The 18,765-nt window shown below is 37.5% G+C and overlaps 1 protein-coding gene across 2 annotated transcripts in view; it reads right to left on the reverse strand.

Annotated features, from left to right (window-relative positions):
* Nucleotides 1–18,765, reverse strand: part of TMEFF1 (transmembrane protein with EGF like and two follistatin like domains 1) — a 118,788-nt gene that overhangs the window by 34,806 nt on the left and 65,217 nt on the right. For both annotated transcript variants that reach the window (XM_055302522.1, XM_055302520.1), the window contains exons 3-5: nt 15,937–16,066; nt 11,796–11,822; nt 9,380–9,476 (exon numbers count right to left, since the gene is read on the reverse strand). In XM_055302522.1, coding sequence (XP_055158497.1) covers nt 9,380–9,476; nt 11,796–11,822; nt 15,937–16,066 — 254 coding nt within the window. The remainder of the gene's footprint in view (nt 1–9,379; nt 9,477–11,795; nt 11,823–15,936; nt 16,067–18,765) is intronic.

The raw sequence follows: 18,765 nt of genomic DNA on the forward strand, positions 1-18,765 counted from the left end.
AGCCCTTTGAAATAAAATACTATGTACATCTGAAGATAGTAGTATTATTATTGAAAAAAAAAATCTTTACTTCTCTTTACTTCTCCTTACTCCATAAAGAAAGTGTAATTCCTTCTTGATATGGTAAATTTATTTAGCAGTTAAGAAAACACTGGTTTAAACTAATTCATGTGACGTTATTTAGATTAAAAAACACCTATGAAGCCTGCAAAAAGTTCAGTATTATATCCGTCTTTTTCACGTATATTAAATCCATACAATGATCCTGTGTGCAGCTCTACTTGATTAATACAGCCCTACTGTGAACAGCCATGAGTTCAACAAAGACCTATAGAGGGATACTACAACCTAACCTTATGGCAAGTTCACCCAGTCTAGAAATCAGTGGGACAAAGTCCCTGACCTTAGGGACCAACAATCTGCTAGTGATCCCAATAGCATAAGTGCAACACAGAAGGTATTTCTCAAGAACAAGAAGCAACACAGAATAGGGTCACCAAATTCATAGGGACTGTGGAAGAGAGCAAGGGAGGCTTTAGGGAAGAGGCACTGACTTGGGACTTTTGTCATACTTCATCCAGGTCGAGAAGAAAGAGTAAGAATTAAACTAGTAGATAAATAGGAATGGGACTCCAGGCAGAAGGAATAAGAAGCAAACTATCAAAGAGTAGCAGAGCATTCAGAAAACTGCAAAAGGTTATGGGGATATGGTGTTATGCATTTTAAAAACAGACCTCTCAAAAGAAACGTTTACTAGCAGCTATATAGCACTACAGGAAAATATTTCTGGACAAAGGAGCCTTTCATTGCTAACTCCGGCTTATGCTTTGTATAAAATAATGTTTAATAGTGTTGTTTCCTGTGATCAGAAGAAAAAGAACAACATACAATTATTTTTCCATTATATCTAAGGGACCTTATAGGAATTTATTAAATCTAAATAGTTTTAAAAGTCTGTATTTTTTTATTTTATTTATTTATTTATTCATGAGAGATACAGAGAGAGAGACAGAGACACAGGCAGAGGAAGAAGCAGGCTCCATGCAGGGAGCCCCATGTGGGACTCGATCCCAGGTCTCCAGGATCACACCTTGGGCTGAAGGCGGCACTAAACCGCTGAGCCACCAGGGCTGCCCAAAAGTCTGTATTATATATCCAGAGTAAGGCAATGTTAAATGACTTATTAAATGACTTGTTAAACTTATTCCCGTCTCTGATTAGGATGAAATAAAGAATAGATAACAACAGGAAAGGAACTTCCTTTGGTTCTTTTTTTAAAAAGTCTATGTGGCATCAGGAAGGAGAACATAATGGAGAACACACAACGTATAGCATTACTCTCTGCTCATTCTAAGCGACAGACTCATCAGATTGTGACACTGACCAGCCATCTGTGTCAAACAGAAAATGATCCCACAAATGACAAAGATGTCCAAGCAGGTAGATTAACTGTTTATCAATGTTGTCTGTCACACTGCATACCTACAATGGTTCTCTGAGAAACTGTGAAATCTCCTATCACTCAATCAAACAGCATCTCCAAAAGACTGACATCAAAGAGGCAGAAGAGCAGGGGCTATTTTCCATAAAAAGCATCACCCACAAAGTTCAAAAGAAATAATTCGAGGATTTTGCTAACTCACCTCCATTGACATTGTGTCTGATGATTCTACTGAATCCTCAAACCATTCGTGGGCAGAGATTTAGGTCAGGAATATAAAGGGTACTGATGTGAAGGAGTTCTAGGATTATTTGGCCCCACTGTGCAAACAGTTGATGGCCATCTTGCAGCAGTAACTTTAGCTGTGGTCAGATTACAAATACTGCTTAGAAAAAGAGAGGTTTGCTGCAAACACATGGTTTAAGAAATATGACGTGCTATAAAGCAGATGCTGTTTCTAAGTTTTAAGACTGAGTAGATCTGGGCTGAAGCCTTTTTGTTGGTGCAAGATGCTAGTGCTCTTCCTTCCTCAGTCACCGAAACCCATACAGAAACAGGGGCCAGAAACACAAAGTAGTTTGGAATGCTGAGCCCCCACGTGGAGAGCAGCTGTTCTGCAGAGTCCCACAGTATGGTGATGGACTTTATGGGAATGAGAAATAAACTTCTGTTAACCAACCCCCCCAAAGAAAGACTAAGTAGAGTGCCTATCCACTATAATTCACAATGGAATACTGAAACCTCACCCAGGTGGGAGTCAAATTTCTTGGAACTTCAGTACCTAGCCCTAGGTATAAATTCAAAAGGTAAACATCAATGAAGACAGCCATCATTAAACCCATGCAAACACCAGTGTCACTGGAGAAGCACAATGTGCTTCACGAAGGAAAGGGGGACAAGATTACTAGAACTCATACACCAATTCGGCAATGTGGCAGGATACGAAATCAATGCCCAGAAATCAGTGGCATTTCTATACACTAACAATGAGACTGAAGAAAGAGAAATTAAGGAGTCAATCCCATTTATAATTGCACCCAAAAGCATAAGGTACCTAGGAATAAACCTAACCAAAGAGGTAAAGGATCTATACCCTAAAAAGTACAGAACACTTCTGAAAGAAATTGAGGAAGACACAAAGAGATGGAAAAATATTCCATCCTCATGGATTGGAAGAATTAATATTGTGAAAATGTCTATGCTACCCAGGGCAATTTACACGTTCAATGCAATCCCTATCAAAATACCAGGGACTTTCTTCAGAGACTTTGAACAAATAATCTTAAGATTTGTGTGGAATCGGAAAAGACCCTGAATAGCCAAGGGAATATTAAAAAAGAAAACCAGAGCCGAGGGCATCACAATGCCAGATTTCAAGTTGTACTACAAAGCTGTGATCATCAAGCCAGTGTGGTACTGGCACAAAAACAGACACATAGATCAATGGAACAGAATAGAGAACCCAGCCAGAAATGGGCCCTCAACTCTATGGTCAACTGATATTCTACAAAGGAGGAAACAATATCCATTGGAAAAAGGACAGTCTCTTCAATAAACAGTGCTGGGAAAATTGGATAGCCACATGCAGAAGAATGAAACTAGACCATTCTCTTACACCATACACAAAGATAAACTCAAAATGGATGGAAGATCTAAATGTGAGATAAAAATCCATCAAAATCCTAGAGGAGAACACAGACAACACCCTTTTTGAACTTGGCCACAGCAACTTCTTGCAAGATACATCCATGAAGGGAAGGAAAACAAAAGCAAAAATGAACTACTGGGATTTAAGATAAAAAGCTTCTGCATGCAAAAGAAACAGTCAACAAAAGTAAAAGACAACCTACAGAATGGGAGAAGATATTTGTAAATGACATATCAGATAAAGGGCTAGTATCCAAGATCTATAAAGAACTTATTAAACCCAACACCCAAGAAACAAACAATCCAATCATGAAATGGGCAAAAGACATGAACAGAAATTTCACATGGGAAAGCACATGAGAGAATGCTCCATATCACTTGCCATCAGAGAAATACAAATCAAAACCACAATGAGATATCACCTTACACAAGTGAGAATGGTGAAAATTAACAAGACAGGAAATAACAAATGTTGGAGAGGATGTGGAGAAAGGGGAACCCTCTTGCACTGTTGGTGGGACAGTGAACTGGTACAGCCACTCTAGAAAACTGTGTGGAGTTTCCTCAAAATGTTAAAAATAGAGCTACCCTAAGACCCAGCAATTGCACTGCTGGGAATTTACCCCAAAGTTAGAGATGCAGTGAAAAACTGAGACACCTGAACCCCAATGTTTATAGCAGCAATGTCCATAATAGCCAAACTGTGGAAGCAGCCTTGGTGTCCATCGAAAGATGAACAGATAAAGAAGCTGTGGTCTACCTGGATCAAGTCCCACATCAGGCTCTCTGCATGGTGCCTGTTTCTCCCTCTGCCTGTGTCTCTGCCTCCCTCTCTCTCTGTGTGTGTCTCTATGAATAAATAAAGTCTTTAAACAAACAAACAAACAAAAAAAGAAGCTGTGCTCTATATATACAATGGAATATTACTCAGCCATTAGAAACAACAAATACCCACCATTGGCTTCCACATGGTTAGAAATGGAGGGTATTACACTGAGCAAAGTAAGTCAATTGGAGAAGGACAATCATTATATGTTTTACTCATATGAGAAATATTAAAAATAGTAAAAGGGATTAGGGGAAAGGAGAGAAAATGAGTGGGAAAAATTAGAGAGGGTGACAAAACATGAGAGACTCCTAACTCTGAGAAAGGAACAAGGGGTAGTGGAAGGGGAGGTGGGTGGGGGGATGGGGGGATGGGCACTGATGGGGGCACCTGACAGGATGAGCACTGGGTATTATACTATATGCTGGCAAATCGAACTCCAATAAAAAAAATATATATATAAAGAAGGAAGGGGGAAAAGTCTTTCAGAAGCTAAAAATGATTTAAATTAAAAATAAATCAGGGGATTCCTGGGTGGCGCAGCGGTTTAGTGCCTGCCTTTGGCCCAGGGCGCGATCCTGGAGACCCGGGATCGAATCCCACGTCGGGCTCCCGGTGCATGGAGCCTGCTTCTCCCTCTGCCTGTGTCTCTGCCTCTCTCTCTGTGTGTGTGACTATCATAAATAAATAAAAATTTTTAAAAAATTAATTAATTAATTAAAAATAAATCAGCCACTGAGCAGATAAGAAATATAATACATGCAATAAATAAAGTTCATATACTTCACTCAGAAGAACCTATTTACTCTGAATTTACATTTAGAATTTATTCCTACATTAGATACAGTTCCTACAGGTGTATTATCTCAGATTCTGGGAAAGGAGAGAAGCAAATTTAAAAGCTGGGGTCATCTACACTCAGGCTCATTATCAAGGCATGCTGACAGCACCCAGAAGCATCAGCTAAGAGCCTGAGATGGGAAAAGAAAAATTATTTTTAAAGAACTCAAAACACAGCACAGAATGGAACCTTGAGCTTAGGAACGAAACAACCACCACTGAAGAACATCAGGGTATTTACACATGTGTGTGCACAATGCAATGGATAAATCCCTTGTCAATGGACCCGTGTTCTGTGTAACTGCCAGCCATTCAGTCTCTTCTGAGCTCAGCCTCACCTGCAAAATCAAGATAATCTTGCCACCAGACAGAACTGCCACAAAGAGCTGAAAAAACAATTTATGTAACAATATCTGCAAAACGTAACACAGTATACCATATGTAACACTAGGACAATACATTTAAATACATTTCCATTTAAAAGGCTAAATTAAAAAACAGCACTTCTCTTAATAGCAAAAAAATCAAGTTACGGGATAACACTGATCCCCCCCAGCAAAATGCCAGGGTTTTTCTTTTAACTAGTAACAAGAAAAAGAGAGCTTTAAAGCAAAAGAAAGATTTTAGCTGCCCTTTGGAAACCACATAGGTTATAAGCATTTCTTCTAACAGAAAAGACATTTCAAAATGAGAAAAAGCAAAGTATTTTTTAATGAATACCCATACCTAAAAATATAACATGAAATACAATATTCATTACAGTTATATTATAGAAGAATATTTTCCGAACTGTAGGTCATAATCACTAGTGGAGAAAGAAGTCAACTCCAGCAATTTTTAAGGAAGTAGGATAGAAAATATTAGAGTGTCTTGCATTTAGCAAAAGTAAGTATTACATCACAGAATTTTGTTTTATTTAATATGTATTATTATCATATGTATACATACACAAGTAGGTCACACAGTAAATTTATTTCTTACATGGTATCGTAGTTAAAAAAAGTTTGAAAGTCACTGCTGTGAAACAGACAGATAGGCATATGCCATTCTCGATGGCAGCTAAGGAGTAAACAAGGAATTTAAAAGCAGCTAGTAATCAGAGTGACCAGAAGAAAATAAGGAAAGTCAAGAAATCTCAGCTGGACCAGGGGGAAGAGGGCAGTGTTTTTTAAAAAGTCATCAAGCATTCATCATTCATTCGGGGAATATAAAAAGTCATTAAAGGGATTATAGGGGAAAGGAGAGAAAATGAGTGGGAAATATCAGAGAGGGTGACAAAACATGAGAGACTCCTAACTCTGGGAAACGAACAAGGAGTAGTGGAAGGGGAGGTGGGCGGGAGGATGGGGTGACTGGGTGATGGGCCCTGAGGAGGGCACTTGACGGGATGAGCACTGGCCGTTATACTATATGTTGGCAAATCAAACTCCAATAAAAAATATACAAAAAAAAGTCATCAAGCAGCAGCCCTTCAAGCGGGAAAAGGATAACAGCCTCTTTCTAGGAATAAAAAAGGCCAACATAGGAAAAAAAAAAAAAGCTCTACTAGAATTTAGGAAAATCTGCCCCATAAAAACCCTCTGACTGTAATCCTTAATTTTCTCATCTGTAAAGTGAGAGGACTAGACTAGAAGATACATTTTAAGATCCTACTCAACCTTAACATTCCCTGATTCTGGTAGAGTTTATAATAATTAAGCCTTGACATGAGTACTTGTTTTGTTAACCTTCTGTGTTTAATAACTATAGTTTTATCTTTTAATTAAAAAAATATATAACATCTTCCTAATAAATGATAGATTTTTATATATAAAAACCAAGGCATCATAACTATTGCCACATATGAGCATCTTTCAATTTTCCATCTGAAAAGGTCTAGCTGGCTGGGTCACAATTACCCATCAGCAATCATGCCACTATTCACCTGGAAGTAATTATGAAAAGCACATAGACCTGAAGGAGTTAAATAGCATCCATATAGCTTCCTTGGTACCATGGCCCATTTAAAAGTTTTTTTAAAAATTACAGTAACCGGGATCCCTGGGTGGCGCAGCGGTTTGGCGCCTGCCTTTGGCCCAGGGCGCGATCCTGGAGACCCGGGATCGAATCCCACGTCGGGCTCCCGGTGCATGGAGCCTGCTTCTCCCTCTGCCTATGTCTCTGCCTCTCTCTCTCTCTCTCTGTGACTATCATAAATAAATAAAAATTTAAAAAAAAAAAATTACAGCAACCACTGAGGTATGTCTAATTGTTAAACTCAACTATCATCAGTAATATGTGTTTTATTCATTCATGAGAGACACAGAGGCAGAGACACAGGCAGAGGGAGAAGTAGGCTCCCTGCAGGGATGCCTGATGAGTAATAAGTGTTTTATACACTAAAAGATTAATATTCGGGATCCCTGGGTGGCGCAGCGGTTTGGCACCTGCCTTTGGCCCAGGGCACGATCCTGGAGACCCGGGATCGAATCCCACGTCGGGCTCCCAGTGCATGGAGCTTGCTTCTCCCTCTGCCTGTGTCTCTGCCTCTCTCTCTCTTTCTCACTGTATGAGTATCATAAATAAAAAAAATTAAAAAAATTTAAAAAAAAAAAAAAAAAAAAGATTAATATTCCTAAAATTCCCTTCTGTCTCCTTTCATAGTAGGATCAGCCATTTTAGCTTCATCACTTACTTTCAGGTAGTTACTAACTGCTTTCATAGTGTTTTCCCATCATTGCACCAATTTCCTCGCCTGGACTTGGCTGCTTGTCCTGTCTATATGCTCCCCGGCTGGCACCTCAGCCTGCCTGCTCCTTTCTACTGGTAAGCTCTTCCCTGGTCTGTGTCCACTTCCTCGTGCTTAAAGCCTGTATCTGCCAAAATGATGGTTGCAAGCTCTCAAACAGACACACAAGATGAACTGAGTACCTAACAAAGAAGTTACCGTGACTGAGCATAGAGTACATATTGTATCATGAGGTGGTGTTCATAGAAAGATGTATATTTTACCATACAGATATCATATGTGGGGCTGCCCCTAAATCTGCTCTTCTAAGTAAAAGATCTTTATCTCTTTCAATGAAGGGATGAAAAATGAGAGCAGAGAAATGTCTAAAGCAGGACTAGATAGAAATACCATCAAAGGAATAAAAACAGATCAACAGACCAAGTTAATCAATCACTGACAACTACTTTGACTCTGAACATCTTTATAGAACAGTCCTGAGGGAAAACCCTAAAAAGTACTAAATCTCTACAAAAATACACACACACACACACACACACACACACATACACACACACACACCCCAGTATTTCATCATGCCATATAACTAGCAAAAATAAGAAGAGAACATAACAACTATTAACTGTTCTCTCTGCCAGTCCATAGACTCATTTCTTTCCTGTTCTGTAGACCCATATCTACTTTGGAAAACATGTACTTCCAAATCAAATCACTCTAACTGAAATGGATGGACACATATCAATCCAAGTGACCAAAATGTAGGCGCAGAACAAACTAAAGTTTTGCTAAATTCACTTTTTACTAAACTTATCTTGTGCCAATTCTCACCAACTTTAAAATATATACAAAGTAAATTATCAGACATTAATTTCACCATGTACTATCCAAATAGCTGATTTTCAACCATAATCCTGAAAATAGTGTGATCCTGATTTGTAAAAACTCACTTTGGGCATTGAGCTATTTGAACCATATTACTACTGTTCAGTGAAAGACCTATGTATTTAAGGGCTGAATAAAACATGGGACCAGAAAACACACAGTAAAAATATGAGTAAGGAAGAAAGTACAAATCTCTATGAAATGAGTGCTTTAAAAATACACACTAAGGGGAAATTGGGGGAGTGAAGATCCATTTGTGCTATAAGGTCCTGAAGTCAGCATTAAAGCTTTTAGAATCAACTATACAAAAGCAACCACCATACAGAAATGAGAGGTTAAGACTGGGAATAAATAAACAGGAACCTGGGGAAAGGAAGAAACAAACATGACTGTGTTGATGATGTCAATATTGCTGCTATTTCACCACATACCATCTGAAAATTGAACAGACAATGCTGTCACCTACAAAACCCACCTTACTGAAGGCTGAACATGAGTGAGAAAATAAAACATAATGTCTGTGCAACTGGGATTTCTAAAAATATTGTACTCTCACATAATAATTATTGTTTCTTAAATTTTGAAGTAGTGTTGGATTTTTCTTAATACACTGAAATATATGAGAAGTTTCTGCATAAAAATGCAAGAAAAGAGAAACTTATTGATACTAGTAGAAAGTATAATGGTAGGATAATTCAGAATAAAAGTATTTTTGAAAAATAAAATTACCACTTAGTATAAAATATATAAAACTGTCAATAAAAATAAAGGCAGAGGTAAACCTAAAAAAAAAAAAAAACATGGATTCTCATTCTAAAACTACAAACATTTTAACTTAAATAGCTATGATATTATATCAACATAAGAGAAAAATTAATAGACCAACAATAAACAAAAAAATATAGAAGGCACACACAAAATATATAGAACCAGGTTCAAAGATAACGTCCTACAATATAATAGGGCTGATGATTAACCTCCAAGTAAGTGCATCCCTTTCCCTCAATCAACTCACCCAACATTTTCTGCATCTTCATCACACTCAGCTTTATATTTGCAAGGTCCACACTTGGAGTGTTTTCTGTGAACTTCTGCCCCTGACCCTTCCTCTTCTGTTTAAAAAGAAAAATTAAATTTTCAACCAAAAGTTGGGTTCCTTTCCAGATAAGCTTCACGTTTGCAGCAGCCATTATCTTATTTCTAGGGAAAATGTACCTGAGTTCTTGAAAACAATCACTTTCAAAATCTATCAATGCTTGTGCCCCAAAAATGTTGTAATACAGAGTACAACATATTCTATGAGGAAAACAAGTATTAGTGCTAGCAAAATAATCCCTTAACCTATGTATAGAGGTGCAATATAGGTTTTGATAATTAATTGCCTTTTTAAGAATTACCACATAAACATTAAATAAGAGAGAAAATAAAACATGGATAATAAATTTGGTCCAGTGATTACCATATTGAAATATTTGCCTGTGTGATGCTGGTCAGCAAATAGATGATTAAATGCAATAGAGTATAACCACTTCTTCCTCACACATCAGTTTTATACCTGCCTTTCTTACTACATAACAAATTCCAGAATTAAAAAAAAAAAATTATCTCCAAATCTGTAAAAGGAAAGGGGTCTCCCTACAAAAGACTTGCCTCTTTTTCTACTTTGTCACTTAGCACAGCCAGAAATATCCAGAATGCAGAAGTGTGTGGTCTCCTATCATCCACACAAGAACAAAAAACAAAACAAAACAAAACAAAACAAAAACAAAAACAAAACTGCATACCACTAAGTCGCCAACTCATATCTGACATTTAAGGGCTTACACATTTGTGGTGCTCAACTAGAATGAATCCTAGCCTGACACTCTCAAACTGGGCAGGGAGATGTGTTCTGAGGCCAATTTAGGGATTCAGCTTACTCAAGGGATCTCTCATTCTGGTTTGGAAAAGAATACCTTTTATTATTCACTCAGTAAAGAAGATATTAAAAGGAAGACTCCATAAACCTAATATGCCTGTTTGGTAATATTTCCGAACTTTCCATTTTTAGTGTCTGTCTACACTTTAGGTAGAAATCGTTCCCAAGTTCTCATGAACATTCCCAGATACCAGGAATCACAATTCTATGTATTTCTGAGGCTTCAGAAACATCAGGAAATTGTACAGTCACCACAAGCTCACTTAAGTTTATGTACTTATCTGCGCAAACCCCTTTGCCTTTCTAAACTCATACTCCCTAAAAAAAATTGTCCATGTACATCCTCAGAGCAAGACATCCAGTATTTACACTAAATAAACAAATCTTAAGGTCAACTTCCACTTCCCTAGTATAAAAACAATGACAATCTCCTTACTGAGTGGCTGACCACAGGGACTAGCCTACATGATCTCTCTTAAAATCTTTTCCAGCTCTAAGATCTAGAATTGATGGTCTGATCCTTCACATGTGATCCTGAAGCTTCTGCTTGAACATGTCCATTTAAATCATATTTAATTGTTGGAAAGCTTTAATTTTTTTTCCCCTGAAACTGTCATCACTAAACTTCTCAGGATGGTTCTTCCATTTCTCTAAAGTGACCTTTGAAGTGTCTTCTAACTCTGACATTTTAGGATTCTATGAAATGTGGAAATCTGAAGTAAGGTTTCAGGTAGTACTGGAAGGATCGTGACTGTAAATTTTCATTTGTTTAAATGTGAATTTAACAAGAGTAAGTTTTCTTTGAGTGTATGTATACCCACGGTAATTCCAGCATTATTTTGCATACAGTTGACAGTATTACAGCTTCATTAGACTTGAAATCATCAATCTTAATTCTGACCATTTAGAATAAACTCTTGTTAAATGCTATTACCAGTCATTACTTTTTTAAACAGAAGTAATTTATATATTTGTAAAATAAAATTAAGAACATAGATTCCACTATAGTTTCTCTGCTAGCCTTCTCTTTGCCGTGTACAAATCATTTCAGAGTTTTATAACCCTGTACCTTTTGAAAATTCCTTATGAGCAAAAATCTGTAAGCAAGGGGTTAGAGATTTACCAATACTTTGGTCCAATCCAAAATCACTTGTGGGGATGATCCCCAAGGAGAAGGCATTTTTGTGCAATCTCAGTTTAATGGGAGGTACAACATTTCCACTTTGTGTGTCAACAAAACTTTAGTGAAAAATAACTGCATTAAACAAAGTGCCCTAGGGTTAGTGGACAGAGGGGTTGGGAGTGATGGCTAAGAGTTTCTTTCTGGAATAACAAAAATGTTCTAAAGTTGACTGTGGTGGTGAATGCATAACTCTGTGACTATACTAAAAGCCACTAAATTGTACATTTTAAATGAGTGAACTGTAGGGTACGTGAATTTTACTCAATAAAGCTATTAAAAACAGAAAATGACAGAATACAAATGTCCTTTAAAGGGGTACTTGAAACTCACCTCCTTCTCCAGATCCAGAGCCATTATCTGAGAAGAAAAACAAACAGTGAATAGAAATATTTTCAGAAAGAAAGAAAGAAAGAAAGAAGAAAGAAAGAAAGAAAGAAAGAAAGAAAGAAGAGAAAGAAAGGAAAGAAGAAAGAAAGAAAGAAAGAAAGAAATATTTTCACTGGGGGAAAACATTTTCATTGAAAATTTTATCTTACCCAACAGGAAAATTTCCTATCAAAAGTCAAACTGTGAAGAGGTGCCTGGGTGGTCCAGTCAGTTGAGCATCTCATTCTTGGTTTTGGCTCAGGTCATGACCTCAGGGTTGTGAGATCAAGCCCAGCATTGGGCACCACACTCATTAGGGAGTCTGCTCAAGACTCTCTCTCTCTCCCTCTACCTCCCTACCTCTATCCCCACTGCTCACCTTTTTTTAAAAAAATAAATCTTTTTTAAAAAATCAAACTGTAGGGGCAGCCCCAGTGGTGCAGTGTTTTAGCGCCGCCTGCAGCCCAGGGTGTGATCCTGGAGACCCGAGATCGAGTCCCACGTCAGGTTCCCTGCATGGAGCCTGCTTCTCCCTCTGCCTGTGTCTCTGCCTCTCTCTCTTCTCTCTCTCTCTCTCTCTTTCTCTCTCTCTCTCTGTCACTCATGAATAAATAAATAAAATCTTTTTTTAAAAAAAGATACCTTGCGTTTAAAAAAAAATCAAACTGTATCAGGACAGGGCATGATCCCAGGATCCAGGATCAGGTCCCACATGGGCTCCTTGCAGGAGCCTGCTTCTCCCTCTGCCTGTGTCTCTGCCTCTCTCTCTCTCTGTTGCTCATGAATAAATAAATAAAATCTTTTAAAAAAAAAATAAAAAGATACTTTGTGTTTAAAAAAAAATCAAACTGTATCGGGACAAGGCATGATCCCAGGATCCAGGATCAAGTCCCACATCGGGCTCCTTGCAGGGAGCCTGCTTCTCCCTCTGCCTGTGTCTTTGCCTCTCTCTGTGTCTCTCATGAATAAACAGATAAAATCTTTAAAAAAAAATCAAACTGTGATAGCAATTCTCATGTAGCGTTTTTCTCATTTTTTTGATCTAGAACTAAACTAAATTACTATTATCTACCTATTCCATGTCTTTCTCCAAATAAAAATTTCTTGGACATAAATTCATCTATACCTGATACAACTTTTGTAGCCCGTTTAGGAAACATGCAGGTGCCTTGCACAGAGTAAAGGACAATAAATACTGTAAAGTAAATGGCTATATAAAAATAATTTTAATTAACTCACTTAAGAGGTAAAAAAAAAATTTAATTTTGTCAAAGCTTGAGAGGAATAATGAATAAGCTACTTTTATTAGAAAGGGAGGAAAAGAGCTTTGGGTCTTGCTCCAAAAATCTTAATGAAATCTGTGGATAAATGCCAAAAGCCAAAAGGTAAGAAAAAGCCTAAAGGCTTAAAAGGAAAGAACTTCAGAATTGAGGTTTTCATGTTACTGATAAAATTAGCTTTCTCTAGGAAACCTAGCCAGAATGACTCTGACCAGGGTAGGTGAGACACTCATTATTAACAAAATTAAAGAGGCTGCCTCAAAATTATCAGCAAGAAGTCAGCCTAAAATGTAATTAATATCAAGTATTTACCCTATCAATCCTAAAAAGGCCAACATATGGTGCAGAGCACGTTACAAAGGGAGTAAGGCTATAGTATCACCAGCATGGTATAGAAAAAAAAGCAGAGACGGCAAGTGAAGAACCTGACATACTTTACCCAGCATTTTCAGGGGATGAGGGAGACACAGGCTCAGGAACTCACTCCAATATTTCAAATGGTTCCCCAGAGTGAGAGACAACACCCTTCACAATATCACTCCTTTCCCTTTAACATACTTCGGACAATAATCAAATCCCCAAAACATGGTAGAAACAGAAGGAACTAGAAGAATACATATTTTTTGTAATATCCACTATAAAATCTTCATAGGATTTTATAAAGTCTTAAATTGCACTCAGTTTTGATTGATCAACCATAAATAATTACATCTGAGTAAGGAGGAAAAGAATGGAAGAGCAGAAAAAGAAAGACAAGAAAGAAAGGAACTCAATTTAAAATTGTTTTATGACCAAACTTTTCCTTCTATTCTATGTACATTGGCTGGGTACATATTATGTGCTAGGCAACATGATAAATTCCACAAATAAATTGATAAGTAAGAAAATCCCAGTGCATGAGTTACTCACAATCTGTTTTCAACCCATGCCCAATTTTAATAAATATAATACCTCATACCTTCCTTTAGTGTCCTTTAAAATTCTAAAAAATAAATAAATAAATATTGTGACTACTCTGATAAGATTGAGTTCTTCTTGTAGATTATATTTTCATTGCACACATGTCTTCCCCCATCCATGCAACTCCATGCAACCCTGGTACTATGATATACCTCCCTCAGCAGGCAAATTGCCTTCCTGTTGAGAAGCAACTGCTCTGGCGGCAGGAGGCACACGTGTCAGATAAATGAGATACAGTATGATATATACAGAGAGATATGCACAAAGTGTGAACAAACTCTGCCAGGAGATACCACAGAAGAAAAAATTTCAGAGGAAAAAAGGCTAAACCTCAATCTTAAGGCAAAAGAAAGGAGTTTTCAAGTAAACAAAGGAGAATGTTATTTCTAGCACAGGGACCAGGACCAATAAAAAGAGCAAATGAGAGGAACAACACTGGCCCACCAAGCAACTAATGAGATCAATACAGCACCTCACAGTTTAACTCATTCAATCTTCATTTAACAATCCCAAGAGATGATATCCAATTTAATAATTTAAGTAACTAGGGCTCAGAGGGGCTAAGTGACTTGTCCAAGGTCATATAGTAAATAAGAGCTGGAGTTAACATCAAGTCTTTCAACCCCAGTGCAGTGCTCTTTCCAATCTACCACCTTCTTCTATTGTTTAATGTTCACTGCCTATCAAAATACTTTGTGTCTTCAATACATGCTCCTCATAAGGGTATAAGGGATACATAATTATAAAGAGGTCTATGTTCTTTTTTAGTTTCTAAACCAAGTCTGTGAAACACAAGGTACTTAGAGAAATATATAAGAATCACAACAAATGATAGCCTATTGGCCTAAGAACACAATCATTTCACCAAGCACCTAATTATTTGGTATAAGGAAAAGAATATGGCCTTGTCCAAAGACAGGTCTGGTCTTTGCCCTTAACTTCTGGAAGGGTAATCTATTTTATATCATACCTAATGGAAATGTCATGTTTAAGGAGGGTGCTGACCATATCAGATCTTAGGGTGAAGGCTGGCCACACTCAACAGTCCTAGAGTGAAGCCTGGGCACACCACAAGGACCAACCTTAGAGTGGGGAGCTCTCATTCACATGGTATTAGCGGACCTGGAGTTGGAGATCAACCACATGGACAATAGATCCCTCATGCTTATGTAATGGAGCCCCAGTAAAAATTCTGAACATGGGCACTATAATATATAGGGAAAGAAATACAGTATATAAGAAGTGTCTACACCTTTACTACTAACCTCCATCCAGTAATTCTAATTATAATACTTCACCTATATCCCTGTCCCCAAATACAAATGCAAGTAAGAAACTTACATCAGTGCCTTCCAAAATTAACTACTACAGATTCAGGAAGGAAAAGAGAAGGAAGGAAATGCAGAAAAACTGGAGGAAGATAGGTGACAAGGATTGGCAGGCAGAATAGAAAAGATATAAAAAGAGACAAGCTTGGAAAGAGACACATCCTGAAATGCCACTAATGGCTTTCTACGGATATTCTCCACCCTTTCCCATGCCAAGAAAATAAAAATCAACAAAACAAATCCGATATCATTTCCCACACCAAATCCTGTTCTAATATTCAAACCATAAGGCAAAAGATACGCAGCAAAGTCCCCACGAAAATGGCAGGAAACATTAACAATGTAAGAGAAGTAACGTATTAGACCATCTGGGGTTAAAAAGCAACAACATGAAATGCAAACAAGGAAGAGCTCCCTCACTCCCCACACATCTGATCCACACAGCAGTTCTGAGAATACACCTCTGACTGGAAATTTCCTTTTAGAAATCATGGTGGAATCATTTCTAACATTTATTCAGAAAAATACCGCACATACCAGAGTAGCATGGTCCTCTTGCTACTACTGTTATCTCTTTCTGGTGCTTACAAGCAGCCCTTCTGAGAAAGCATTCATTTTGATAAGTGTCCCCATTTGATCCACAGACAGGAATGTAATTTGTATGGCACTGCAAAAGAAACAAAAATAAATTCTCAAAACTAGGCATGAATATTAATAGCTTACTTCATATTCATGAATGTAATACCATAGTATTATGACATACTTCCACTACAGAATCATTTGTTCTTTTATTTGTTTTTTTTAAACTATCACTTTATCACATCTTTTTTCACATTTATAATGAAAATAACTATCAACTAACCATTAAAATGAGAATGAAAATCTCATGCTATCTACTTCATTTGCTTCCTATAAAAATCGAGACAGGTAAGAGGGAAATTCTTGGCAATGTCTGCAATAAGCTAAGACACACTAATTATATAATGTCATTTTATTCCTTTTAAGATTTTATTTATTTATTTGACAGAGACAGAGCGCACAAAAGCAGGGGGAGCAGCAGGCAGAAGGAGAGGAAGAAGCAGAGCAGAGAGCCCAACATGGGGCTAGATGCCAGGACCCTGGGATCATGACCTAAGCTGAAGGCAGATACTTAACCGACTGAGACACCCAGGTGCCCCATAATGTCATTTTATTATTAGCAAAATTCATTTATTCAATACCTCTAGAATGCAAAGTCCCAAGGTAAACACTATAGAAAACACACACAAGAAAAACCACACACTATCCATATGACTGTGGACTAGCATCATCACCATTTTCCCCACATGTAAAATGGTAATTATAATAAGCATCTACCTACTAAAGTTGTTGTGAGAAATAAGAGAACTCCATCTTTAGCATTTATTTCTGGTCACAGTAAATTCTTAATACAGTCAGGAACTGTGCTGAATACAATAAATAAGAAAATAATAACAAGGTTGTGATGGTCAATTTTATGTGCCAACCTGACTAGGCCCCACAGTTCCCAGATTAAACATTATTTCTGGATGTTCTATGAGGGTGTTTCTGGATGAATTTTCATTTGAATCAATGGATTGAGTAAGCTCTCTCTCCAATGTTGATGGGATCATCCAATCCCTGAGAGCCTAAGTAGAACAAAAAAGCAGGGGAAAGGAGAATTGGGTCTCCCTTCCTGTTGATTTTGGACATGCATATTCTCCTGGTTCTGAGGCCTTCAGGCTTGGACTGGAACTAAACTACCAGTTTTCCTCAACCTCCAGCAAACAGACAGCAGATTATGAGATTTTTCAGCCTCCATAATCAAGCAAACCAATCCCTTATAATATAAACATGCTCCACTTACCCCTCATCCTGGGTGTGTCTATGTGTGTGTGTGTATGTGTGTGTGTATTTATTTATTTATTTCCTACTGGTTCTATTTCTCTGGAGAACCCTAATACAAAGATCTTATAAGAGGGCATGACACCTAGCAAGAACAGATACTGATAAATTCAGGAAAAAAGACATAATCCAGAGAATTCTAAGAGAAAATCAAAGAGGAAGAAAGAAAATAGGAGAAAAGTCATAAGAACTCCTCATTGTACATAACCCAAGATTTTTGTTGTTTTTGTTTTTCTTTTAAAGATTTATTGGAGGGACGCCTCGGTAGCTCAGCGGTTGAGCATCTGCCTTCGGCTCAGGGCGTAGTCCTGGTCTGGGGATCGAGTCCCACATCGGGCTCCTGCAAGGAGCCTGCTTCTCCCTCTGCCTGTGTCTCTGCCTCTTTCTCTCTCTCTCTCTCTCCCTCTCTCTCTCTCTCTCTCTCTGTCTCTCATGAATAAATAAAATCTTTAAAAAAATAAAATAAAATGAAATAAAATAAAGATTTATTGGAGACAGAGAGCACAAGTGGGAAGGGAAGAAGGAGAGGGAGAGTCTTAAGCAGACTCCACGCTGACCATAGAACAAAACGAGGGGCTCACTCTCACAACCCTGAGATCATGACCAAGGCTGAAACCAAGAGTTGGATGCATAATCAACTACGCTACCCCCATAACCCAAGTTTTAATGGAAAGATGCAATTTTGATCGTTTATACTGTTACAAAATAAAAGTAGCTTTGTTTATATAATGTGGTAAGATATAATAGCTCTTATTAGCAGACTGAAAAAAACAATTTTAGACTTTATTTAAAATTCTGTGATGTTAAAATGTGTTTAAATTATATGCCAGAAAGCTCATATTAACACTAAAAGCATGCTGAATCATAAGCAAGTTTTTTAAATGAATTGAAAAATACTGCCAAACCGCCCAGCAGAGAAGTGTTTAATGGACATATGAGGTGATTTTTCTTCAACTGGCAATAACCTAAGTCTAACTTGAATAGATTTATAAATTATAAGAAGGCAGAGTAGTCAAAGGAAGGTTCGTTCAGCAGCAGGATCAAATCATGCTGTAAGCCCTTAGGCAGTTTGCTCCTACAGGGCAAGCAACTTGTCTTCAAACATCTTTATATCCTCAGCATCTAGCACTGAGCACAAAGCAAGCACTGGATAAACGTCTAGTGATCTCAACTCCTGACTTTTATTTCTCTTTCTGGCTTTGCCACCATGTAAGAATGCAAGAAATCCAGACAGATCATGAGAGGATTTTCTAGCTGTCCAAATACATTAAACAGGTCAAAAAGGCTATTTCTTTATAATCTCAGAGTTGCAGGGAAAGACTTTCAATTAACGAAAAGCAGAACCATAAAGACAAAAATAAATATGATATGAAAATTTAAAACTTCTTTATATCAAAAATTATAAATAAAATGAAAATGACACTAATCTTTTTAACATTTTTATGATCTGTATAAAGGAACACT

This window comes from Nyctereutes procyonoides, unplaced genomic scaffold (assembly GCF_905146905.1).
Source record: "Nyctereutes procyonoides isolate TBG_1078 unplaced genomic scaffold, NYPRO_anot_genome, whole genome shotgun sequence".
NCBI lineage: Eukaryota > Metazoa > Chordata > Mammalia > Carnivora > Canidae > Nyctereutes > Nyctereutes procyonoides.